Below are 26,836 nucleotides of genomic sequence, written 5' to 3' on the forward strand. Positions count from 1 at the left end.
TCAATTTATGAGTCACCAGAACCTTTTCAGCTCCCAAAAACTGAGACACCTCAATATTCATCACTGATCACACCAGCCCAGTTGGCTTGGAGGGTGAAGCATCTGCCTTGAAAGTGCTAGGTCATGTTGTGTTTGATTCCTATTTGGGGCAAACTTCATCAACAGATGAGCTTTGTAATAAAAATGACTGGCTTCCTATCCTGTTCTTTTCTCTTAGATTTTAGGGCCATTAAAATCTCATATAAAATATCCATCACACACTGGCTAGAAGCTAATCATTGATTCTGTGCATGTTATAGGTGCCTACATAAAGAACTAGACTAGAGAAACAAAGCTCATCTCAGGTGGATATTTTTTATAACATGTATTGTTTTGTCTTAGCTGTAATATAAAAAAAATCAAATATAGAACATAGAAAGAAATACAAGAATAATTTCCTCTCTCTTGTTCAAAACAAAGAAATTAATACCGAGGTTACAGGTGGATGCACGGATGGGGAAAAGTCTGAAGATAAATGCAATTATTGGAATTCGTAATTTCTATTTTCTGTTGAAAAGTCCCAAGATAATAATTATTGATAGAGGTTTAGTTTAATGTCTCTGTTTAATAAAATTACCAATCACTGTTGTTAGTGCAGGATAATTATTGAGATGAAAATTTTGTTAAATCTTTAACTTTATAGCGCGGACGACCTACTGTTCGTAGTGTTAAAGCGCTTTAAAAGGGAAAAAGATTCAACACTTTAATCTAGTCGATATCCAGGTGAACTAAAAAATCCAGATGGTTTTGATTGGAGAGTCAACAAGCACCTATTCTTGGTAACTTGATACCTACCTACTTATTAACATGAAAGTAAAATTATTTGAACTTTTATCAATAAAGATAAAGATAAAAAGATACATTCAACAAATTATTATTAGCTGACTGTCAGCTTATTGTTAACTAAAACTTGAAAGAACAAAAATCCAGGTGAACTAAAAAATCCAGATGGTTTTGATTAGAGAGTCAACAAGCACCTATTCTTGGTAACTTGGTACCTACTTATCATGAAAGTAAAATTATTTGAAATTTTATTGATAAAGATAAAGATAAAGATAAAAGGATACATTCAACAAATTATTATTAGCTGACTGTCAGCTTATTGTTAACTAAAACTTGAAAGAACAAAAATTCGCCGTCACTATTTCGTTAACACTTTAATCTAGTCAATATCCAGGTGAACTAAAAAATCCAGATGGTTTTGATCAGAGAGTCAACAAGCACCTATTCTTGGTAACTTGGTACCTACTTATTATCATGAAAGTAAAATTATTTGAAATTTTATTAATAAAGATAAAGATAAAAAGATACATTCAACAAATTATTATTAGCTGACTGTCAGCTTATTGTTAACTAAAACTTGAAAGAACAAAAATTCGCCGTCACTATTTCGTTGTCCGGAAATATGGTTTCACGAGTTCACACAGAAGTTACTGAAAGTACCGAGTTGCCGACTGGGAAGACTCGTAAATAACACCGATGTCAAGCGACAAATAAAATCGTCAACTAATAACGACTCAACTAACTGCGTTCCATGTTACCACTAAAATTCTGAAGCTGGACGACTATTCCTCAATGACACTATCGCAAATGACACCGTACGCGTCAATTTAACAGCACGAATGATATCGTATCATCACCAACAGCGTCTATTTAATTGGACGACATGGAGTCAAAACAGCTCACAACACGTCTATATACGTCACAACACGTCAGTCTATAATACGTATAACAGATTAACTCACATATGACAATGCATATGGTGGCCATGTTATACATATCGGGTAGTTTGACGCCTTTGACCACTACTTATAGGTATTGATGTTTCTCACTCTCTAACACAATTGTTTCGCCTATGAAGTATACCTATATATGTAGAGAAGAAATGTGTAACCCTCTGTACTTTTAATATTAACATGTTCTTTCTTCTTTTGTACCTTATGTTTTCCCCTGACAATGACGTATATCTTCAAATTCAATGCAATTGTTCATTTTTTTTACAACAATAATTGTCTAGACATTATTGTCTATCTATTGTCAGATAACTCATAAAACTCATTTGATAATAAGGTCAGGGTAACTAGAGATAGAGCGATCAGTGTGTGAAATGTGAATGGATCTCGTTCTTATAATATAAGATATAATATAAGATAATATGGTGACGATGACGTCCAAATTTTCGCCTTGAACTAGTGACTTTATCAAAAAAAATCTTTTTTTTTTGTAAAAAACTAGGTAGGTAACCTTAGACAAGAGTTTAAAAGTCGACCATAAACCATTGCCTATGAATAATTTACCTAAAAATAATCAAATAGGCAAACTGTAGGCAATATTCTTAAAATATTTATGCATTCATAGACTCATGTACCTATACAATATACATAATAAAGTACGAGAAGAAAATTTTTTGACGAATGATAAAAACTAGGATTTACGTTGAAATCTTGGTGTTTCCCCAGAGACATTGGTAAAAGTCCGAAGTAATAAATAATAGAATTTGGACTTTTTTAAACAAGAGATTTCCCAGATTGGCGTCCTGGTGGCATACCGGGCCCAGATCAGTGGCAACTGGTGAGCTCTCGAAAATGGTATCTACCCTGAAAATAATCACATCATAGGCAAACTGTAGGCAATATTTTTAAAATATTTATGCACTCATAGGCTCATGTATACCTACATAATAATGTACCTAAAGAGGAAAATTTGACGAATAATAAATACTAGGGTTTACCAGTAAATCTTGTGTTTTCCCAGAGGCATTGGTAAAAGTCCGAAGCAATAAATACTAGAGTTTTGACTCTACAAGAGATTTCTCAGATTGGCGTCCTGGTGGCATACCGGGCCCAGATCAGTGGCAACTGGTGAGCTCTCGAAAATGGTATCTATTACCTCATTCCGCGGGTTTCCACAAGTACACGCGATTAGATATACTGTGGGGATGTTCAGGTAAATCTTGATTTGAATGATAAAAGGACAAATAGAGGAACGCAAGCAAAAATGTAGGTTAGAATAATAAAGTAATGATAGAGAAGTTAAAATAGATGATGAAAATAATAATAGTGAAGTTAGAATAGCTGATAAAGAAATACTGTCGATATGACACTATTGCACGTACAAGTGGCAAACAGCTTATTGAAAAACGTGGGATATGTACAAGCGTAATTCCTGATATCACATTCCACAAGTACACGCGATTAGATATACTGTGGGGATGTTCAGGTAAATCTTAATTTGAATGATAAAAGGACAAATAGAGGAACGCAAGCAAAAATTCTGGTTGGCAGTTTATGCTGATTAATTTGCAATTTTGCAATCTTTAGAGATTGAATAAAACCAAGAGCAAGTAAGTGTCTTGTAGGATTGTATAACCATTATGTATTATCTAATAGATAACTATTATATCTAATAGCTCCTGAAAAAGCTCCGAGAGTTAACTTTTCTTCCATCATCTTACCTTCAGGACAGAGCTTGCATTTCTGTAGGAATCGTTTCAGATTGGTGTAGTCTTGATAAGGATAAATAAGGAACGGAGACGTGTGATCTTCTATGCTGACACCTAGGACTGTAAGGATGTTCTTGTGACTGAGTCCATACATTGCCATGCCTTCCTGTAGTAGCAAAGACACTTGGACTGCTGAGGCGTTATCTGCGAAATGGATAACGGAAATCATTAGTTTAAAGAAAGAAAAAAGCGCAAACAATTTAATTTGGGAAGATCTCCCTGGAAATACATAGATTCACTGTGAAAAGAATAATGGAAATCATTAGTTTAAAGAAAGAAAAAAGCGCAAACAATTTAATTTGGGAAGATCTCCCTGGAAATACATAGATTCACTGTGAAAAGGATAATGGAAATCATTAGTTTAAAGAAAGAAAAAAGTGCAAACAATTTAATTTGGGAAGATCTCCCTGGAAATACATAGATTCACTGTGAAAAGAGATATTATTGTTTTGATGGAACATATCTTTAAGCACACGCCTAACATCCTGTTCGTTGAAAAGGCGATTTAAGTAACGTGGATTTTGCAATCTCACTCGCAAATACTCGTATATTAAAAACCATACTGGAAAACCTTGATGGGGGTCTACATTAAGATTCACCAGCACACTTACCAGAAGCACACGCCTAACATCCTGTTCGTTGAAAATGCGATTTAAGTAACGTGGATTTTGCCATCTCACTCGCAAATACTCGTATATTAAAAACCATACTGGAAAACCTTGATGGGGGTCTACATTAAGATTCACCAGCACACTTACCAGTAACAGTCTTCACGAGCACTTCTTCTTCCACTCCATCCTCCTCAGTATAAGTTCCCCTGTAGACACGTCCAAACGTTCCCTCCATATTGACGCTGAACAGCCTCACACGACACCTCTGTATAGTCAACTCGGACAGCTTCTCATGCAGATCTTTGTTTCGGTCGTCCAGACGGGAGTAGCTAGGACGTCGCTTGAAGGAATTCAGTATAAGTTCCCCTGTAGACACGTCCAAACGTTCCCTCCATATTGACACTGAACAGCCTCACACGACACCTCTGTATAGTCAACTCGGACAGCTTCTCATGCAGATCTTTGCTTCGGTCGTCCAGACGGGAGTAGCTAGGACGTCGTTTGAAGGAAGCGTAGGATGTGTTGGAAGAGGCGGAGGTGGCACCACAGTTGAGAACCGGAGCGGGTAACAGGAACGGTGTGTGACCTGTGGTGGAGCTGTTGGATCCGTTCCTGAAGAAAAAGAGAGGGGGATTTTGGTTTAGAAAACATGTCTGTCTGGTTTGGAAGACTTCTTATTGGGTCACAACTTTCACAAGGACTGATGTGTGATTCGGAAGGCGTTTTTTGGCTCAATGGACTGAAAATTACAGAAAAATCTTCCGTTCTCTTTCGAAATGGCTCTTTATTTCACCTTTATTGGGGATAAACCATGACATAGCGGTCTTTTGGAGCGACTTTTTCAATGTTACCATGAAAAATATACTAAGCATTAAATGATTATGCTCTATGCTATAATGTGTTATGTTCTTCACCGAATGATGTTGCCTACTTACTGCAAGATCTCGCCATGTCTCCGAAGCTTCTTATTCCGCACAAAGCAGGCGCAGGAGTAGATAACCACCACGGTAATCAGCACACAGGCAGCACATATGGCCAGAATATTGTACAGGTGAAGTCGAGAGACAGGCTCGTCCAGAACATTGATGGAAGGTTCATCCAGATCGGCTGCCACTACGCCAGGACTGGGAGAGGAGGGGTTGATAACTGGAGGCAGGGGGGCGGGAGAACAAATCCCTAGCGAGGGCATTATCAGTGATTTGAATCCTCAGTTTGTCATCCACGACACAATTCCTAGTGGCCAAGTCTTTGTGCAGGAGTTTCTTCTTGTGGAGATATTGGACACCCATGATGATCTGGAGGCACATGTCAACCACTTCCTGCGTTGTCAGCGTGTGAGCTACACCTGGAAATAATTTAATGATAATAAAATTAGAACAAACTGATAAGTTAGAATAATAAAGTAATGATAGAGAAGTTAAAGTAGATGATGAAAATAATAATAGTGAAGTTAGAATAGCTGATAAAGAAATACTGTCGATATGACACTATTGCACGTACAAGTGGCAAACAGCTTATTGAAAAACGTGGGATATGTACAAGCGTAATTCCTGATATCACATTCCACAAGTAGGTACACGCGATTAGATATACTGTGGGGATGTTCAGGTAAATCTTGATTTGAATGATAAAAGGACAAATAGAGGAACGCAAGCAAAAATCTTGTGACCCATGTAACATCTAGTTCTCTTGAGAAAAAATGAGAGAGTCGAGAAAAGCCAGCTCTATCAGTGTAAACGACAGACAAACAGAATTTTTTCGGGCATACATCCGTATTTGGGTTCCCTGATTGCAGGCTACCTAACGCCAGCATAACTCATACGAGTAATATTATGTTGATCATTTGTGAAAGTTCTTTATGCATACTACCTAAAATCTTTCCACCCCAATTAATTTTCTAGAAGTAGCTACAGGGCAAAGCTTCTTATCTTTCAATAAAATATAGGTATTTTGTTTATTCTTACTACAACTAACATGCATATGGATCACTTGACGTAAATTAGATAAACTTTTTGATCCTACCTCAATTAAAATATCCAGAGCCCTGATTATTGAGTCTTAAGGTTATCTCTCGTTCTCATGTAGGTACTCTGTTATATACAAGGTTAGTTTTAAGTTTGAAAATATTTTTGGACTTCTTTAAGTTTTAGCAATACATAGAATATTTGATGTGATGAACATAGATATAGGAGGGTTCCTATAATTTTGTTATACTTTAGTTTGTGTTTAAGGAAGTTTGTACCAAAAATATTACTACGTGTACGGGCACTTTCTTTTGGATATTAGGTGCTGCAGTTGGCTATTTCGTAGTGCATTCAACCTTATGTAATGGACAGGGTTCAATCCCAACCGCTATATGTATAATTACTCGCACTCGCTATATGTATAATTATACGAGTATCTACACATAGGTAGGTAGCGTCTGTTCGTTGTATGTGTGGGGGTAAAAACGTGGAAACTGTTTGAACAGTTGACCCATATCTGTGACATTTATGATTATTTATTACATATATTAGGCTTCTTCTTTTTTCATGATTTTATTGCCTTTCTTTTATTTACTTATTTATTGAGTGATTCGCTAAGACAGAGCAATATTTGTTACCGAAGCATCAAGTAGGCGGTTATATAATATGGTGACGATGACGTCCAAATTTTCGCCTTGAACTAGTGACTTAAAACCTTAATTAACTAGCATAGCAAGACATGAATGATGGGTTTACTGTACAGTAAAATTCATAAAGAGTACAACATTTTCCTGCTAAAGGTATTTTTCTGTCATCAGATCGGGATAATTTTCATCTATTACCTACCTACAGAATGGATAAGAGCTGAACTGTTTCCAAAGGGAATACCAGGTGTTTCATGGCCTACCAGAGAAAAAAGTATCAACATTGAGGAGTAAATTTTAATGTTAATGCAATATGTCATTAATTGGTATTTATTAATGTTAGAATGTTAGAAGAATATTGTTTTTCCAATAGATACCTTACAGCCATAGCTAGAGGATTGCTACATATGTATATTTGTAGCCATCGGATGTGTTTCTTGGGACCATTTATTAATGTTAGAAGAATATTGTTTTTCCAATAGATACCTTACAGCCATAGCTAGAGGATTGCTACATACCTATGTATATTTGTAGCCATCGGATGTGTTTCTTGGGACTTGGGATGTACTGATTCCTCACGAAATATTAAATTTAAATACTCTGCGGACAGGTGAAAATTTTAATAACATTATATTTATACCTAGTACCATAGTACACATTTTAATTCCACACATTTAAAGTAGGTATAGGTTCATTGAACCCTAGAGCTGTGGATTTCACCAAAAAAGTTAGGAAAAGCACATGGTGTGTTTGGCAAGTTTTACTCACGTTTCTTTCTTTTGTGAAATTAATAAATTAATCAATATTCACTAACCCTTTAATTCTTTGTGACCGATGTAACATCTAGTTCTCTCGAGAAAAAATGAGAGAGTCGAGAAAAGACAGCTCTATCAGCGTAAACGACAGACAAACAGAACTTTTTCGGGCATACATCCGTATTTGGATTCCCTGTTTGTAGGCTACCTAACGCCAGCATAACTCCCAATATGTTGATCATTTGTGAAAGTTCTTTTTGTATACTACCTACCTACAGTCTTTCCACCCCAAATAATTTTCTTGAAGTAGCTACAGGGCAAAGCTTCTTATCTTTCAATAAAATATAGGTATTTTGTTTATTCTTACTACAACTCACATGCATATGGATCACTTGACGTAAATTTGATAAACTTTTTGATCCTACCTCAAAAATATCCAGAGCCCTGATTATTGAGTCTTAAGGTTATCTCTCGTTCTCATGTAGGTACTCTGTTATAGGTAGGTTCCTATAATTTTGTTATACTTTAGTTTAAGGAAGTTTGTACCAAAAATATTACTACGTGTACGGGCACTTTCTTTTGGATATTAGGTGCTGCAGTTGGCTATTTCGTAGTGCATTCAACCTTATGTAATGGACAGGGTTCAATCCCAACCGCTATAAATATGTATAATTATACGAGTATCTACACATAGGTAGGTAGCGTCTGTTCGTTGTATGTGTGGGGTAAAAACGTGGAAACTGTTTGAACAGTTGACCCATATCTGTGACATTTATGATTATTTATTTACATATATTAGGCTTGTTCTTTTTTCATGATTTTATTGCCTTTCTTTTATTTACTTATTTATTGGGTGATTCGCTAAGACAGAGCAATATTTATTTTGTTACCGAAGCATCAAGTAGGCGGTTATATAATATGGTGACGATGACGTCCAAATTTTCGCCTTGAACTAGTGACTTTATCAAAAAAAATCTTTTTTTTTGTAAAAAACTAGGTAGGTAACCTTAGACAAGAGTTTAAAAGTCGACCAATCATTGCCTATCAATAATATCCCTGAAAATAATCACATCATAGGCAAACTGTAGGCAATATTTTTAAAATATTTATGCACTCATAGGCTCATGTATACCTACATAATAATGTACCTAAAGAGGAAAATTTGACGAATAATAAAGACAAGGGTTTACCAGTAAATCTTGTGTTTTCCCAGAGGCATTGGTAAAAGTCCGAAGCATACCTACATGTAGGTAAGCAAAAGAGCCAATATACCTAAACAGAAAAGACGACGTAATCTTACCAAAGACGTGCTAATCAAAAAGAAAGACATTTGCAAATCCGAGTTTCTTCTTTAGGATAACAAAGAATCAATCTATGGACGAATATTTTCGAATCATCCATATCTTCATATTTATCAGCAGAAACTGCAGAAATACAACAAGGAACTTACGTACCTACACAGATAAGTATTCTAAACTGCTAGATTCTAATGAATAGTTGAATATCTATTAAGATACCATACAACATGCAAACATGTTTGACATGGATTAATATGATTTGTCATCTATCAGGAGATGTAGGTAAGCAAAAGAGCCAATATACCTAAACAGAAAAGACGACGTAATCTTATACCAAAGACGTGCTAATCAAAAAGAAAGACATTTGCAAATCCGGGTTTCTTCTTTAGGATAACAAAGAATCAATCTATGGACGAATATTTTCGAATCATTCATATCTTCATATCAACAGAAAATACAGAAATGCAACAAGGTACTTACATACCTACACAGATTAGTATTCTAAACGGCTAGATCCTAATGAATAGTTGAATATCTATTAAGATACCATACAACATGCAAACATGTTTGACATGGATTAATATGATTTGTCATCTATCAGGAGTTCATGTATTCGACTATTCGATTTTATCGTATAGCCTTTACCAGTCATTGCACCCTGCATGCATATTGCTGAATGTTGTTACACCCACGTACCTGAATCAATCACATCATCATGGTGCAAGAAGATAGTAAAGAGATAGGTGGTACCTAGAGCCTTTACCAGTCATTGCAACCTGCATGCATATTGCTGAATGTTGTTACACCCACGTACCTGAATCAATCACATCATCATGGTGCAAGAAGATAATAGAGAGATAGGTGGTACTGAAAGTACCGAGTTGCCGACTGGGAAGACTCGTAAGTAACACCGATGTCAAGTGACAAATAAAATCGTCAACTAATAACGACTCAACTAACTGCGTTCCATGTTACCACTAAAATTCTGAAGCTACTCTCCGACGACAAAATTGATATTCACGGAAAATTAGAAGAAATACGCTAGTTTCGTCTTTGTTGTGACGTTTTTACCTAGACTTCACATTGCTTGGTTGAGCTAATGCATCACATTGCTTAGTTCTAGTGTGGTATTGTTTACGTTTTACGGGTATTATAAGGTAGGTTTTGTAGATATGTAGGTATCTCTACTACGACGTGCATTGTGTATAGGATAAAATCAGAAGAAATACGCTAGTTTCGTCTTTGTTGTGACGTTTTTACCTAGACATCACATTGCTTAGTTGAGCTAATGCATCACATTGCTTAGTTCTATTGTGGTATTGTTTACGTTTTACGGGTATTATAAGGTAGGTTTTGTAGATATGTAGGTATCTCTACTACGACGTGCATTGTGTATAGGAAAAAATTAGAAGAAATACGCTAGTTTCGTCTTTGTTGTGACGTTTTTACCTAGACATCACATTGCTTGGTTGAGCTAATGCATCACATTGCTGAGTTCTAGTGTGGTATTGTTTACGTTTTACAGGTATTATAAGGTAGGTTTTGTAGATATGTAGGTATCTCTACTACGACGTGCATTGTGTATAGGGGCTTAGTTGATAATCTTTATTGTGAGTATAAAGTTATAAACTATAGGTGCTACCTACCTGTATAAGTGAGCTATGTTTATTACCTCTCAATGGGTAGGTGTGATATTTAGTATAATACCTACAGAGTGGCGGGTATATCTGGTCAAAGGGGGGAGTTAAATATTCGTTTATCTAACATTCTAACCCACCCTCTCAGGAGACTTAAAATGGCAGAAGTGAAAGCAGACAAAAATTGTTGTCTTTAGCATTTAGGTACATAACTCTTAAACGTGTGTAAATGGTCTAATGACATTGTCTACTGTCTAGTGCCAAAGTAACTATAGATCTAACCTAACGGATAACTACATAACTCTTAAACGTGTGTAAATGGTCTAATGACATTGTCTACTGTCTAGTGCCAAAGTAACTATAGATCTAACCTAACGGATAAATCAGATGGAGATAAATTTTGTATGAACGCCTGGTAATTGATTGAGTATGCAATGTGGTAAAAACAATGTTATGCCAGCAATCTACAGAGTTGGTACGCCCATACTGCCGTGTATATCTTAGAATATGCAATTTGCCTTACTGATGAGAATATAGGACTGTCTGGCTTTTTGTCCGGAGTTCCGGGGTTTGTGTCGGAAAAAAATAAACGTGTTTAGGGGAATCGAACCCCTTTCTTTGCGAATCTGGATAGGTACCTAGTTATGTAGATGAAAATGCCGGAAAACGATGAAATTCTGTTTCGTGTTAATATAGGCCGGGCGGCGCTTCGAACTCTTGACGTTTGCGCGCCTCCCGGCACGCTTGATTGATTATTCGGAAGGATTACATTGTGCCTAATAACCAATTTCGGGTTCCTTAAAATGGCTCTCTGAAAAGAAAATGGTGAAATAAGCAGGAAAGCAAAAAAGTTTTAAATTATAAAAGTTTTTATAATGTATATTTTTACACATTTACATGGAATTTTACACAAGACAAACAATCTATAAAGACAGCACAACAGAAAGTGGCAAATATTTTGATACATACCAGGAAAGAGAGAGAGAGAGAAAAAAAAGCAAGATATGAAATTTATCATTTCGGACAAATCACCCTAGTATGATGTTATCCTAACTTGTAATCTTCCACTTAGTACCCTAACGTAGGTATGTATAACAACATGCTAGCTAATACAAACGTTTTTGGAAAACTGAAAAGCGTTAAAAAAATAAAAAGATTTGATGTCCTTACTAAATCAAGCATGATTAACGAATTAGAATTCTAACGATTCTCTCGAATCTCTTGTATTAACAAAATTTACAAATGATTTACAAATTTAATTTTAATTAGAACAAAATAATAGGACAGAAATGACTTTTATGAATATGATACAATAAAATATGTCTAATTAACCCGCTTATATGTCCCACCGATTCGAAGTCGTTCAATATTTCTCGATCTTTATGGATTAATTTAATCCAAGGTTTGGTTTCTTGTGGAGGGAGTAACGATTAGGGATTTCGAATTTCAACAAGGGTGAGCTTAAATCTCCTGATACAGGAGATCAACCATGAGTATGAGAACATTGATGAGGAATGACGCAAGTGAAAAAACAGGCAAAATAAGTAAAATAAATAAGAGGATTCGAGGTACAAGACGGAAAAACAAAGGAAAGATGTGAAATTATTTAGAGACTGGAAATTCTCGATTAATATGTGACATTATTTAGACGGGAAACCTAATTATTTACGTTATACGCCAAAGAATTGATTCATTTTCAGAAAAAAAATAAAAAACCCATTTATAAACTCCTAAATACTTTTACCACGATGATGGCTCAGAACATTAAATTTCACATTTTTTTATTATACTGGATATTATTAATAAACTATTTACAACATAGGAAACTTCTTGGGTAATTGTACTCTTATACTTACAATAATTAATAAAAAAAATAAATTCTGAAAAGTTAAGTTGTTAAATGATAAATACCTATATAAACAAGTCACACTGATAAAGAAAATTTATTTTAACGATGGCAAACAGTGGAAATCCATCAACAAATTATTGGCCTCCTAATTTCTTCAAAGGAAATACTAACAAAGGCTTACACTGGAATGATACAACTGAAGGTTATAGAGATTTTGGCAGCGTCCCGATGACCTCAACCATAACAATAAAATTCTGATTCGCGACATAAGCACAGACCCAAAAATTGTACATATGAAAATATTATGGGTATCGTTATGGATTTATCGGGAAAATCCAAAATCTCTAATGAAATTTCAGTAAGATGGGTCCACAACTTCACTGAGCCGTTGTATAATGTGTAGTCTTTGGACGACTATTCCTCAATGAAAATAATCGCAAATGACACCGTACGCGCTTCATCTTAACAGCACGAATGGACATCGTATCATCACCAACAGCGTCAATTAATTGGGACGACATGGAGTCCAAAACAGCTCACAACACCTCTATATACGTCACAACACGTCAGTCTATAATACGTATAACAGATTAACTCACATATGACAATGCATATGGTAGCCATGTTATACATATCGGGTGAGTTGAGCGTGGAACTCTTGCAGACAGGAATGTAGTTGAGGGAACGTAGGTCGGCCTTCGGGATTCATTGCCCAGCAGTAAGCCATCACAGAGAATCTGGAAAGAGAGGAAAGAAAACAACAAATTAGTTATTTCGCAATCATATGAGATGTCATAGTCTAAAAATACACCGTTTTTTGCTCAAAACCTTAATATGCTAGAGACCATCACCCCGGTGTATGGCAGATACAAAAAGATGTCTTTTCTTTACTCTGCCAACACCATTCGGCGAAAGCTAAAGCCGCTACAACAACAACAACAACAACATGAATGATGGGTTTACTGTACAGTAAAATTCATAAAGAGTACAACATTTTCCTGCTAAAGGTATTTTTCTGTCATCAGATCGGGATAATTTTCATCTACTACCTACAGAATGGATAAGAGCTGAACTGTTTCCAAAGGAAATACCAGGTGTTTCATGGCCTATTATAAAGAGTACAACATTTTCCTGCTAAAGGTAGTTATCTCAGATCGGGATAATTTTCATCTACTACCTACAGAATGGATAAGAGCTGAACTGTTTCCAAAGGAAATACCAGGTGTTTCATGGCCTACCAGAGAAAAACGTATCAACATTGAGGAGTAAATTTTAATGTTAATGCAATATGTCATTAATTGGGAAACCTTAATTAACTAGCATAGCAAGACATGAATGATGGGTTTACTGTACAGTAAAATCATAAAGAGTACAACATTTTCCTGCTAAAGGTATCTTTCTGTCATCAGATCGGGATAATTTTCATCTATTACCTACCTACAGAATGGATAAGAGCTGAACTGTTTCCAAAGGAAATACCAGGTGTTTCATGGCCTACCAGATAAAAAAGGATCAACATTGAGGAGTAAATTTTAATGTTAATGCAATATATGTCATTAATTGGAAGATAGTCCAAGAATGAAAGAAAATAAAAGAAGTGCCATTGAAAGAATACTTACAATTCGTCAGGACAGTTGACGGGTTGATTCAGTCTATATCCATCCTGTAAGGACGCAGCCATCTCGAATGGATCTATCTCAGCATATGGTTGTTGAGCTAGGGTTGTCAACTCCCACAGTAGAACTCCGAATGCCCACTGGAAAACAAATAAAAGATACGGTTAGAACAAACAAAGTTATGGTCGGGACTGGAAAACTCTCAGAAACTTGTTTGATTCTTAGAAAACTAGTTGAGTAAATAGCGTGGGGATCATGATATTCATTACGTGGTATCGACAGATTATGTTGAAGCACTTCCTATTTACTTTCAAATCAACATACAACTGGGCATAGGATAAGAAATAAGTTTCATAGCGAAAAGCTTTCTATTGATTCAGAAAACATGAGTCCCACACAAATTTGATTGATTTTGATACACTGTGAAAGAGTTTATTCCCAAAAGGAAATTTAGCAAAGAAGCAGTAAAACTCACCACATCGGAGGCAGTGGAGAAAGTCTTGTGCACTAAGCTCTCGATAGCCAACCATTTGACCGGTCGGTTCTCATTGTCTCCCAAACAGTGATAGTCAGAGGGGAACAAATCCCTAGCGAGGGCATTATCAGTGATTTGAATCCTCAGTTTGTCATCCACGACACAATTCCTAGTGGCCAAGTCTTTGTGCAGGAGTTTCTTCTTGTGGAGATATTGGACACCCATGATGATCTGGAGGCACATGTCAACCACTTCCTGCGTTGTCAGCGTGTGAGCTACACCTGGAAATAATTTAATGATAATAAAATTAGAACAAACTGATAAGTTAGAATAATAAAGTAATTATAGAGAAGTTAAAATAGAATATGAAAATAATAATAGTGAAGTTAGAATAGCTGATAAAGAAATACTGTCGATATGACACTATTGCACGTACAAGTGGCAAACAGCTTATTGAAAAACGTGGGATATGTACAAGCGTAATTCCTGATATCACTTTCCACAAGTACACGCGATTAGATATACTGTGGGGATGTTCAGGTAAATCTTAATTTGAATGATAAAAGGACAAATAGAGGAACGCAAGCAAAAATTCTGGTTGGCAGTTTATGCTGATTAATTTGCAATTTTGCAATCTGAGATTGAATAAAACCAAGAGCAAGTAAGTGTCTTGTAGGATTGTATAACCATTATGTATTATCTAATAGATAACTATTATATCTAATAGCTCCTGAAAAAGCTCCGAGAGTTAACTTTTCTTCCATCATCTTACCTTCAGGACAGAGCTTGCATTTCTGTAGGAATCGTTTCAGATTGGTGTAGTCTTGATAAGGATAAATAAGGAACGGAGACGTGTGATCTTCTATGCTGACACCTAGGACTGTAAGGATGTTCTTGTGACTGAGTCCATACATTGCCATGCCTTCCTGTAGCAGCAAAGACACTTGGACTGCTGAGGCGTTATCTGCGAAATGGATAACGGAAATCATTAGTTTAAAGAAAGAAAAAAGCGCAAACAATTTAATTTGGGAAGATCTCCCTGGAAATACATAGATTCACTGTGAAAAGAGATATTATTGTTTTGATGGAACATATCTTAAGCACACGCCTAACATCCTGTTCGTTGAAAATGCGATTTAAGTAACGTGGATTTTGCCATCTCACTCGCAAATACTCGTATATTAAAAACCATACTGGAAAACCTTGATGGGGGTCTACATTAAGATTCACCAGCACACTTACCAGTAACAGTCTTCACGAGCACTTCTTCTTCCACTCCATCCTCCTCAGTATAAGTTCCCCTGTAGACACGTCCAAACGTTCCCTCCATATTGACGCTGAACAGCCTCACACGACACCTCTGTATAGTCAACTCGGACAGCTTCTCATGCAGATCTTTGTTTCGGTCGTCCAGACGGGAGTAGCTAGGACGTCGCTTGAAGGAAGCGTAGGATGTGTTGGAAGAGGCGGAGGTGGCGCCACAGTTGAGAACCGGAGCGGGTAACAGGAACGGTGTGTGACCTGTGGTGGAGCTGTTGGATCCGTTCCTGAAGAAAAAGAGAGGGGGATTTTGGTTTATAGCCTCACACGACACCTCTGTATAGTCAACTCGGACAGCTTCTCATGCAGATCTTTGCTTCGGTCGTCCAGACGGGAGTAGCTAGGACGTCGTTTGAAGGAAGCGTAGGATGTGTTGGAAGAGGCGGAGGTGGCGCCACAGTTGAGAACCGGAGCGGGTAACAGGAACGGTGTGTGACCTGTGGTGGAGCTGTTGGATCCGTTCCTGAAGAAAAAGAGAGGGGGATTTTGGTTTAGAAAACATGTCTGTCTGGTTTGGAAGACTTCTTATTGGGTCACAACTTTCACAAGGACTGATGTGTGATTCGGAAGGCGTTTTTTGGCTCAATGGACTGAAAATTACAGAAAAATCTTCCGTTCTCTTTCGAAATGGCTCTTTATTTCACCTTTATTGGGGATAAACCATGACATAGCGGTCTTTTGGAGCGACTTTTTCAGTGTTACCATAAAAAATATACTAAGCATTAAATGATTATGCTCTATGCTATAATGTGTTATGTTCTTCACCGAATGATGTTGTCTACTTACTGCAAGATCTCGCCATGTCTCCGAAGCTTCTTATTCCGCACAAAGCAGGCGCAGGAGTAGATAACCACCACGGTAATCAGATGTTACCATGAAAAATATACTAAGCATTAAATGATTATGCTCTATGCTATAATGTGTTATGTTCTTCACCGAATGATGTTGCCTACTTACTGCAAGATCTCGCCATGTCTCCGAAGCTTCTTATTCCGCACAAAGCAGGCGCAGGAGTAGATAACCACCACGGTAATCAGTTCCACCTTTATTGGGGATAAACCATGACATAGCGGTCTTTTGGAGCGACTCTTTCAATGTTACCTTGAAAAATATACTAAGCATTAAATGATTATGCTCTATGCTATAATCTGTTATGTTCTTCACCGAATGATGTTGTCTACTTACTGCAAGATCTCGCCATGCCTCCGAAGCTTCTTATTCCGCACAAAGCAGGCGCAGGAGTAGATAACCACCACGGTAATCAGCACACAGGCAGCACATATGGCCAGAATATTGTACAGGTGAAGTCGAGAGACAGGCTCGTCCAGAACATTGATGGAAGGTTCATCCAGATCGGCTGCCACTACGCCAGGACTGGGAGAGGAGGGGTTGATAACTGGAGGCAGGGGGGCGGGAGGGGAAGATGAGGGAACGCCAATCTTGTAGCCTGCGTCTGAAAATAGAAGGGGGACATTAGTGTCAGTGGGGAAGAGGGTATTAGGGGTTCTAAAACAGAAGAAAACTTATTTTTCAGCTACCTATGTATTTTAAAATTCATCGAAAATCTTCCTTGTATTCCGGAGGTGAAGAAACTTTTCAGTCAAATTTGGTAGTACAAGGTGTTTCAGTTGTACAGTTGTAATCTTTCCAGGGACCAGAAAATATGATCCGATCACGGAATCAGAACCTTTGAAAATTTACCAGGACCAGAGGCTGAAACCTTCCACTTCTACTTTTTTCCTTCAATGAACCTCATTTTCTCTCTCCTATTATGACCGGTATTTCAATCAGATTCCCCACCAAAAAAGGGACAGTTATGTACTTACCACGCAGACAAATCTTCTTCCTCTTAAAGTTGAGCGAGGTAACATTGTTAGAGTTCCTACTGAGCGTGACATTGATGGATATCAGCACAATCACTTCCGCATTCATGGTTCCCGTGCATGAGTCTATTAACCCGCTTATGTCCACTGATTCGAAGTCGTTCATATTTCGATCTTTATGGATTAATTTAATCAAGGTTTGGTTCTTGTGGAGGGAGTAAGATTAGGATTTCGAATTTCAACTATTTTTCAGCTACCTATTTTAAAATTTATCGAAAATCTTCCTTGTATTCCTGAGGTGAAGAAACTTTTCAGTCAAATTAGTACAAGGTGTTTCAGTTGTAATCTTTCCAGGACCAGAAAATATGATCCGATTACGGAATCAGAACCTTTGAAAATTTACCAGGACCAGAGGCTGAAACCTTCCACTTCTCCTTTTTTCCTTCAAATTTTCTCTCTCCTATTAACACCGGTATTTCAATCAGATTCCCCACCAAAAAAGGGCCAGTTATGTACTTACCACGCAGACAGATCTTCTTCCTCTTAAAGTTAAGCGAGGTAACATTGTTAGAGTTCCTACTGAGCGTGACATTGATGGATATCAGCACAATCACTTCCGCATTCATGGTTCCCGTGCATGGCAGGTTGATGCTGAAAGTTTGTATCGAGGTGGGAATCGAACCAATGCTGGAAATGTTCAGGTGAGGATTGATCAGAGCGTCCTTGTTTGTGGACTCCACGGAAATCGAGTAGGGGAGCTGTGGACACAAAAGGAAATGGAAAATTAGTCGGTTTGTAGATAGAATTAGGAAAATAATATTATGCAATAGTGGATGATAATTATACTATTACATTTTTTTTATTTTAATTTAACATAAAAACGTGCTCACAATATCGAGTATGTTATTTTTTTCAGGGCACTATACAGGGTAATTTTCTAGCTCTCCTAGGACACTAGAAAGTAGGCTACTAGATTACATAAAGTGTTCAGCCACAAATAGGTGTAGGTACGTAATACTACATGACCTAAAGGTCTGGTTCCGAATTCCAAATTGTCAGAACAGGGGTAGAAAGACATTATTTATTGAGGATATGATTGTAATGCCCGCATTGGAAATTTTTCCTCGGTATAATTTTCTCTTTTTCTCCCTTTGATTTCTTTCCCTCGTTATTTTCCCCTTATAATCTCGTATCTCGTTTCTTGTAACTACATCGAAATTTTCGTTCTGATTAGTTGTGCCCCGCCCATACATGCTTCCTATAGCCTCCGGGCTATGTCTCTTTCTGAAGGAAAATGAACTTCGTAAAAAAATATCTCATCTGTATTCTCGAAAAATCGAGTTGCCGATGCCGTAAAATCAAGTTATGTCTCTTTCACGGGTTACCAATTTGACTGTCGATAGCGTTTAATTTTCCATTTTCTTCTAAAGGAAAATAACTTCGTAAAAAATATCTCATCTTTTCTATCGGAAGATCGAGTTGCCGTAAAATCAAGTTTAAAAAGACATTAACAGATAAAGTGAAAGCTTTTACTCCGTTCCGAAGGGATTTTTCCCCGTAGGAGAGAAGCGTCTCTTTTACGGGTTACCAATTTTATTTGATCCAATTTTACCGTCGATAGCGTTTAATTTTCTATTTTTTTTTCTTTTTTTCTGAAGGAAAATGAACTTCGTAAAAAAATATCTCATCTGTATTCTCGAAAAATCGAGTTGCCGATGCCGTAAAATCAAGTTTAAAAAGACATTAACAGATAAAGTGAAAGCTTTTACACCGTTCCGAAGGGATTTTTCCCCGTAGGAGAGAAGAGCTTTATGAAGTCGATATTTCCCTTCCCGTGCCTCGACCTTTTGCACGAATAAATAGCTTTGGGCAGTGCAAATTGCGAAAGTAATTCCCCACATATGTGATACACAAAATAGCTCGTAAATTTTATCCCATACGTATATTTGCAAAGCGTTCGCTTCACTATTCCACATAACCATATTTTTAGGAGAGAAGGGCTTTATGAAGTCGATATTTCCCTTCCCGTGCATCAACCTTTTGCACGAATAAATAGCTTTGGGCAGTGCAAATTGCGAAAGTAATTCCCCACATATGTGTGATATGTGATACACAAAATAGCTCGTAAATTTTATCCCATACGTATATTTGCAAAGCGTTCGCTTCACTATTCCACATAACCATATTTTACGTCTAACTGTTTTATGAAGAGTAAAGTGAGGTAACCTATTGACTTGGCAACATTTGGTAACGTTAAACTTGTGTTCTAGCGAGCTTAAAATTTGTTACTTCATTTACATATTGTTTACTAAGTCCACCTTAAAATGTGTAAATTTCTTGCTGTAGCAGAGCTTTAGATGTAGGTACGGTAGCTGTCTGTCTTTGTTTGCTTCCTTCAGTTTTGAGTAAACTGACTAACTGATAACTCTGGATTGTGTTGGCATGAATTTATTTAGTCCGGGGTAAATAGTAAATACGGTGCTTGTTAGGAACGTTAATAACATTCTCAATCCTCCTCAATGTTCATATTGTTAACAGATTTATATTGTGTGGTGGCGGTAGGCAGGAAGGAAGCCATCGCTTCTTGTGTTTACATTTCTGAACAGTGTAACAATTACTCTCAAGGATGAAATAAATTTCAAATGTCCGACATTATGAAACACAGTGCCCATTGTTTGCTTTATGATTACAATGAGGCCTGAATTCATTTCCACAACCATTGTAAACTGTACAGACACTTGGAATATTCTTAAACAGGAGAGGTATTTAAATACGCTTAAATGGTGCCCATTGTTTGCTTTATGATTACAATAAGGCCTGAATTCATTTCCACAACCATTGTAAACTGTACAGACACTTGGAATATTCTTAAACAGGAGAGGTATTTAAATACGCTTAAATACTCTTGCTGGATGGTAGCTTTTGTAATTTATTATTTAAATTTGATATGATTACTTATAACTATAGGTGTACTTGCATACTTGTTTACGTTTAGATTAATGTGCTGCTTTGATCATTTCCCGACTACTTTTGAGATTATAACACCGCAGCTTATCTAAAATATATACAGCCCCTTGTGTAACTGACTGACTCACTCACTCACTCACTGACTCACGTATACAAATTCTAACCCACTTCCTTTCGGTATACTTGTAATGTCTTTGTGAAAATTATCAGAGTGGATTAAACTAAATGAGATGGCGTTGAATTAGAACATTAGGTTTTTTACTGTGCAAATTGCTACACCTGTTAATGTGTTAATAATTATCAATACTGCCCGACCGTTTTTGTATTCAACTAGAATGGTCTTACAACACGGGGCAAAATGTTCAAACGTAATTGAAATGAAACACAAGTGAACATCCCCTGTGGGATAAATTACCTCGAAACAATACCACAAACATCCCTCTAATTACTGTTTTACAGTTGAAATTATGAGCCCATCATATCCCTCCCTCCCATAAATATTAATTAAGCCAACCATATGCTGTAAGCTGTAATAGTCTGAAATAACGGGAAGACAATAACAGTAGGAGTTAGCGAGAGGGATGATTTTAATAAAAAAATCAAAAGACTTTTTATACCAGGAAAGTCGAACCCGATAATACCGATACCGTTGCAGGATCGTAGCTTGGACAAAGACTTAAAAGATGCAATACATACATAGAAATCAGCAAAATTTGCTATTTAATATTGAAGAAAAAGACGAGGCGGTAGGTAGATGTTGGCAATTAAAATGAAGACCACTAAGAAAGTTAAACTGGGTGTGATTGGGAAAGCAAAGTCCCAGACTGCAAAACAAATGGCTCCAACGCAACGTTTGGGCTAAATAAAAGTTCCTGAATGCAAAACCTTTGTACCGTGTGCCCCTCGAAACTCCGACCCTGAAATACCCACCACAAGATATCCTAGTAGCATAGCTTGGATCTCGACAAGGGGGGCGGATCTCGTCCTACAGAACCGTTCATAATGCACCTTGAAATTTTTCAATTAGTTCTGACCAATTTGATCAAGATGAAATCCCCACAAGGGTTTACCAGTAAATCTTGTGTTTTCCCAAAGGCATTGGTAAAAGTCCGAAGCAATAAATACTAGAGTTTGGACTTTATTAAACAAGAGATTTCCCAGATTGGCGTCCTGGTGGCATACCGGGCCCAGATCAGTGGCAACTGGTGAGCTCTCGAAAATGGTATCTATTACCTCATTCCGCGGGATCGATTCCCGCCCAAGGCGGATTTTATCCTGAACGGATAAGGTTCGTTCTCAGTACTACTGGCTTTCTCCTATCCTGTCTTCCTTCTCTCTTCGCTTTCGGGACGGATGAGACCTTAAGCTGTGTCCATACAAAGTCGACACCGTCGATCGACGAGTATCTATGTGTTGTCGAGGCAGTGTACGTTGATCGACCATCGATCGACGGCGTCGACTATGTTTGCATTAATTGGAAGATAGTCCAAGAATGAAAGAAAATAAAAGAAGTGCCATTGAAAGAATACTTACAATTCGTCAGGACAGTTGACGGGTTGATTCAGTCTATATCCATCCTGTAAGGACGCAGCCATCTCGAATGGATCTATCTCAGCATATGGTTGTTGAGCTAGGGTTGTCAACTCCCACAGTAGAACTCCGAATGCCCACTGGAAAACAAAAAAAGTAATAAAAGATACGGTTAGAACAAACAAAGTTATGGTCGGGACTGGAAAACTCTCAGAAACTTGTTTGATTCTTAGAAAACTAGTTGAGTAAATAGCGTGGGGATCATGGATATTCATTACGTGGTATCGACAGATTATGTTGAAGCACTTCCTTTTTACTTTCAAATCAACATACAACTGGGCATAGGATAAGAAATAAGTTTCATAGCGAAAAGCTTTCTATTGATTCAGAAAACATGAGTGACAGATTATGTTGAAGCACTTCCTATTTACTTTCAAATCAACATACAACTGGGCATAGGATAAGAAATAAGTTTCATAGCGAAAAGCTTTCTATTGATTCAGAAAACATGAGTTACAAGAAAGCGAAAAGCTTTCTATTGATTCAGAAAACATGAGTCCCACACAAATTTGATTGATTTTGATACACTGTGAAAGAGTTTATTCCCAAAAGGAAATTTAGCAAAGAAGCAGTAAAACTCACCACATCGGAGGCAGTGGAGAAAGTCTTGTGCACTAAGCTCTCGAAACAGATTATGTTGAAGCACTTCCTATTTACTTTCAAATCAACAAACAACTGGGCATAGGATAAGAAATAAGTTTCATAGCGAAAAGCTTTCTATTGATTCAGAAAACATGAGTCTCACACAAATTTGATTGATTTTGATACACTATGAAAGAGTTTATTCCTAAAAGGATATTTAGCAAAGAAGCAGTAAAACTCACCACATCGGAGGCAGTGGAGAAAGTCTTGTGCACTAAGCTCTCGATAGCCAACCATTTGACCGGTCGGTTCTCATTGTCTCCCAAACAGTGATAGTCAGAGGGGAACAAATCCCATGAAAGATTTTATTCCCAAAAGGAAATTTAGCAAAGAAGCAGTAAAACTCACCACATCGGAGGCAGTGGAGAAAGTCTTGTGCACTAAGCTCTCGAGTGAAAGAATTTATTCCCAAAAGGAAATTGAGCAAAGAAGCAGTAAAACTCACCACATCGGAGGCAGTGGAGAAAGTTTTGTGCACTAAGCTCTCGATAGCCAACCATTTGACCGGTCGGTTCTCATTGTCTCCCAAACAGTGATAGTCAGAGGGGAACAAATCCCTCCGATAATACCGATACTGTTGCAGGATCGTAGCTAGGACAAAGACTCAAAAGATGCAATACATACATAGAAATCAGCAAAATTTGCTATTTAATATTGAAGAAAAAGACGAGGCGGTAGATGTTGGCAATTAAAATGAAGACCACTAAGAAAGTTAAACTGGGCGCGATTGGGAAAGCAAAGTCCCAGACTGCAAAACAAATGGCTCCAACGCAACGTTTGAGCTAAATAAGAGTTCCTGAATCCAAAACCTTTGTACCGTGTGCCCCTCGAAACTCCAGCCCTGAAATAACCCACCACAAGATATCGTAGTAGCATAGCTTGGGTCTCGACAAGGGGGCGGATCTCGTCCTACAGAACCGTTCATAATGCACCTTGAAATTTTTCAATTAGTTCTGACCAATTTGATCAAGATGAAATCCCTCCGATGAAAACTGCTCCACAAGTGACGATAAAAGTGAACCATCTCGTCTGATAATGGTTTTCTCAACGATGATGGCGAAAAGAAATTTTCAACAAGAACAAGTGATTGGTGAGGGTGTTTTTTAGGAAAATATAACTAGTACCTATTTCTTTCAAGCTTCTTATTTTTCATGTTTACGTCAAACTTTAATAAGTTTTCAGACTCAAGTCAGGTAAAAAAGTGGATTGATCTCGTGTTCTTGATAGGTATCTAGTTAGGTATATGTTTCAAACATGCCTATTTATTTTGAGAGACGTTTCACTTCAGACAGCAACTGTTCACCTGATCACCAACCCTAGACCCAGGTGATGATATAGCCCTACATTGTCTCGTCTGATAATGGTTTTCTCAACGATAATGGCGAAAAGAAATTTTCAACAAGAACAAGTGATTGGTGAGGGTGTTTTCTAGGAAAATATAATTAGTACCTACCTATTTCTTTCAAGCTTCTTATTTTTCATGTTTACGTCAAACTTTAATAAGTGGATTCATCTCGTGTTCTTGATATCTAGTTAGGTATATGTTTCAAACATACTTATTTATTTTGAGAGACGTTTCACTTCAGACAGCAACTGTTCACCTGATCACCAACCCTAGACCCAGGTGATGATATAGCCCTACATTCCCTACAACCTACCAACTTGTATCTTCCCTTCACAATACCTACGATTTTCCATGGGTGTTACATTTTGATTATTAAGGGTTGAAAGATTTTTTTTTTTTTTTCATCACAAAAAACCACGACGGTACAATTTATTTCATTAGCTGTGCTGTGCAACATTTGGTTCCAAAGTCAAAGGCTGTGGGGTGAGGGAAGCTTTATGAGCATATTTCACGCATCAAGAGAAAAATGGTGAAATAACTCTTTGAACAATCATAATTAACGTGCCATGGAAAAAGTTTTCATAAATGTGGAATGAAGAACTCTTCATGTTATTCACAATATGGGACTGTTTTCCTTCGTCTACCCTACAAAAGGAGAGATTCAGTTTATTATTAAATTCATTTAATTTATTACATTTAAGTCAAAATTGTACTTATGTGTGGAGTATACTTTTATTCTTAGGTTCAAATGATGACAGGTTTCAATGTCAGACGATAGATATCTCATATTTGAATAGACGTTCTTTGATGATGAGCAAATATGTTAGGTATTGAATAAATTTTTTATAGCATATAATTGTGATCCATTTATCATAGAACAAGCAATTGAAGCCAAAGTCCATGAGAACTTTACCAATTATCATCAAATTTAGCTTAGTCTTCATCTCGTTCCAAATTACACAAAATTGTTTCAAATTACACAAGGCAACTTTTTTGTTTCTGTGGTTTTCGATCGCAGGATATAAATGGAAAAAGTATGGCTCTAAGTAGACCAATGAATCATTCAGTATACTGAGAAACTGGAAAATCTGACCAAAAGGATGGTCTGAAAAGGAACAAATTTGTATGTTTGCAATGAAAGGACAGTAACATCACAGTATAATTAGTAATTACCTTGGAAGATATCCGGTATCGTCCCTGATCGCAAGGATATGAATGGAAAAAGTATGGCTCTAAGTAGACCAATGAATCATTCAGGATACTGAGAAACTGGAAAATCTGACCAACAGGATGGTCTGACAAGGAACAAATTTGTATGTTTGCAATGAAAGGACAGTAACATCACAGTATAATTAGTAATTACCTTGGAAGATATCCGGTATCGTCCCTATTTCATAAAGGTTAAAATTCCATCGTGAACTCGACATATTAATCAGAAAATAGTCGTGGCTTAGAACAAACAAGCAGAATAAAAAACCAAATAACCTTTTTGATTAATCAGATCAATTGTTATACCGATCTATAAAGTTCTGAGAATATTTACATAACCACTAAGTATATTTCTTTGTTTGACTCATAGTTCATGACTCTGCCAATCAAGATGATAATAATGATGATATACTCCGCTCGGTCGATAACACAATAATTGATTAATTACACACAAGAATGAAACACGGGCGCCCCGGTGCACCTTAAGGCTCAAGGTTTTCGATCCCCATATAACAATGTTTGTTTTAGGGCGGAGATGTAATTTTTATGTGTACCTCTCCAACAAGTTTTGTTTCTTATACTTTATAGTTATACCATGGGTTGGTACATAACGATCTGATGGTCTGCATGAGGTTCTTGGTTATCTTTTTACTATCTTCGTGTTCCCTCTTTTCAGGTTAATGATGTGAGGAAGAGGTGCCTACATCAAGTATCAAGACTGCAACAAGCTTATGTTACAGTCGCATACCCAAAGCTTTTTGTTTGGCAAAACGTATGATTAAAACTAGAAACACAGAGTTAAGAAGTTGTGAGGAAGAGATGCCTACATCAAGTATATGAAGACTGCAACAAGCTTATGTTACAGTCGCATACCCAAAGCTTTTTGTTTGGCAAAACGTATGATTAAAACTAGAAACACAGAGTTAATCCTTTTAATATCATGTTTTCAAACAATAGAATGAAAAACCCAGACAAGTTTTGCAGGTTAATTAGTATTTGTATAGCGGTGTCTCGTGTCTTTTGGGAAAAATATAATTCCCTGACTTTTCCCGGTCTTCCAGTCCATTTTTTCCAAATTTCCAGTCTACTTTTCAAGATTTTCCACCCTATTCCCACTGCGTCACAACAGATTTTTTTTTTTTTTTCAAGCAATGTTCCCAAGCCTGTTCAACATTAATTCTCCAAGCTTTTTTCATCCCACTAGGGTAAGGGCTTAAGTCCTCCATTTGCACATGAAACTGCGCCGCAGGCCAAATTCTTTCAAAATATTGGCCCTGAGTCAATTTCTTACAGCCATTTCCCTCTGATCTGGCTTTGGGCCCCTAGAGAAATTGGAGCGTTTTGTAGCAGACATGAAATCTAAATGAAATCTTCTGAGAAGGTAACCCTCTCAACATTGCTATGTATGTCTTTTGACTCATTCACATTCCAAACTTTGGGTTAAACAACACAACTTATAGAAAAAGGAGTAAAAGCTCAACTTTTCAAACTCTTTTCAGATAGAGGTACGAGAACATCGCCATACAAAACTTGATAACACGTCACTTCAT

General features: G+C 37.1%; 2 protein-coding genes across 2 annotated transcripts; both read right to left on the reverse strand.

Annotated features, from left to right (window-relative positions):
• Positions 1–3,379: 3,379 nt before the first annotated feature.
• LOC108252553 (tyrosine-protein kinase Dnt-like) lies at positions 3,380–12,923 on the reverse strand. Its single transcript, XM_017444600.2, has 6 exons — positions 12,899–12,923; positions 5,381–5,497; positions 5,088–5,328; positions 4,514–4,764; positions 4,300–4,353; positions 3,380–3,685 (listed from the first exon to the last, which is right to left on the reverse strand). Exons 1-6 carry the CDS (start codon positions 12,921–12,923, stop codon positions 3,411–3,413), a joined length of 963 nt encoding a protein of 320 aa, XP_017300089.2. The 3' UTR covers positions 3,380–3,410.
• On the reverse strand, positions 12,834–23,657 carry LOC103510493 (tyrosine-protein kinase Dnt). Its single transcript, XM_026824524.1, has 14 exons — positions 23,588–23,657; positions 23,178–23,335; positions 22,673–22,765; positions 22,034–22,170; positions 20,152–20,281; positions 18,110–18,378; positions 17,537–17,592; positions 16,896–17,163; positions 15,985–16,173; positions 15,633–15,748; positions 15,163–15,354; positions 14,391–14,671; positions 13,919–14,055; positions 12,834–13,036 (listed from the first exon to the last, which is right to left on the reverse strand). The coding sequence occupies exons 1-14, from the start codon at positions 23,655–23,657 to the stop codon at positions 12,925–12,927; spliced, it is 2,208 nt and encodes a 735-aa protein (XP_026680325.1). The 3' UTR covers positions 12,834–12,924.
• Positions 23,658–26,836: the final 3,179 nt, after the last annotated feature.

The sequence above is a fragment of the Diaphorina citri genome, unplaced genomic scaffold (genome assembly GCF_000475195.1).
Source record: "Diaphorina citri unplaced genomic scaffold, Diaci psyllid genome assembly version 1.1 scaffold604, whole genome shotgun sequence".
NCBI classification, from domain to species: domain Eukaryota; kingdom Metazoa; phylum Arthropoda; class Insecta; order Hemiptera; family Psyllidae; genus Diaphorina; species Diaphorina citri.

What these genes read in the sequence shown, in the direction of transcription:
- LOC108252553 (XM_017444600.2), bottom strand. Translation starts at nt 12,923, where the DNA reads ATGGCTACCATATGCATTGTCATAT. An exon ending in TACCATATGCATTGTCATAT is followed by an intron (nt 5,498 to 12,898) that starts GTGAGTTAATCT and finishes AATTATTTCCAG; the next exon opens with GTGTAGCTCACACGCTGACA. An exon ending in GCTCGTGAAGACTGTTACTG is followed by an intron (nt 3,686 to 4,299) that starts GTAAGTGTGCTG and finishes TCCATTTCGCAG; the next exon opens with ATAACGCCTCAGCAGTCCAA.
- LOC103510493 (XM_026824524.1), bottom strand. Translation starts at nt 23,657, where the DNA reads ATGAACGGTTCTGTAGGACGAGATCCGCCCCCTTGTCGAGACCCAAGC. An exon ending in TGCTACTACGATATCTTGTG is followed by an intron (nt 23,336 to 23,587) that starts GTGGGTTATTTC and finishes GCATCTTTTGAG; the next exon opens with TCTTTGTCCTAGCTACGATC. An exon ending in GTCAACTGTCCTGACGAATT is followed by an intron (nt 13,037 to 13,918) that starts GTAAGTATTCTT and finishes CTCTCTTTCCAG; the next exon opens with ATTCTCTGTGATGGCTTACT.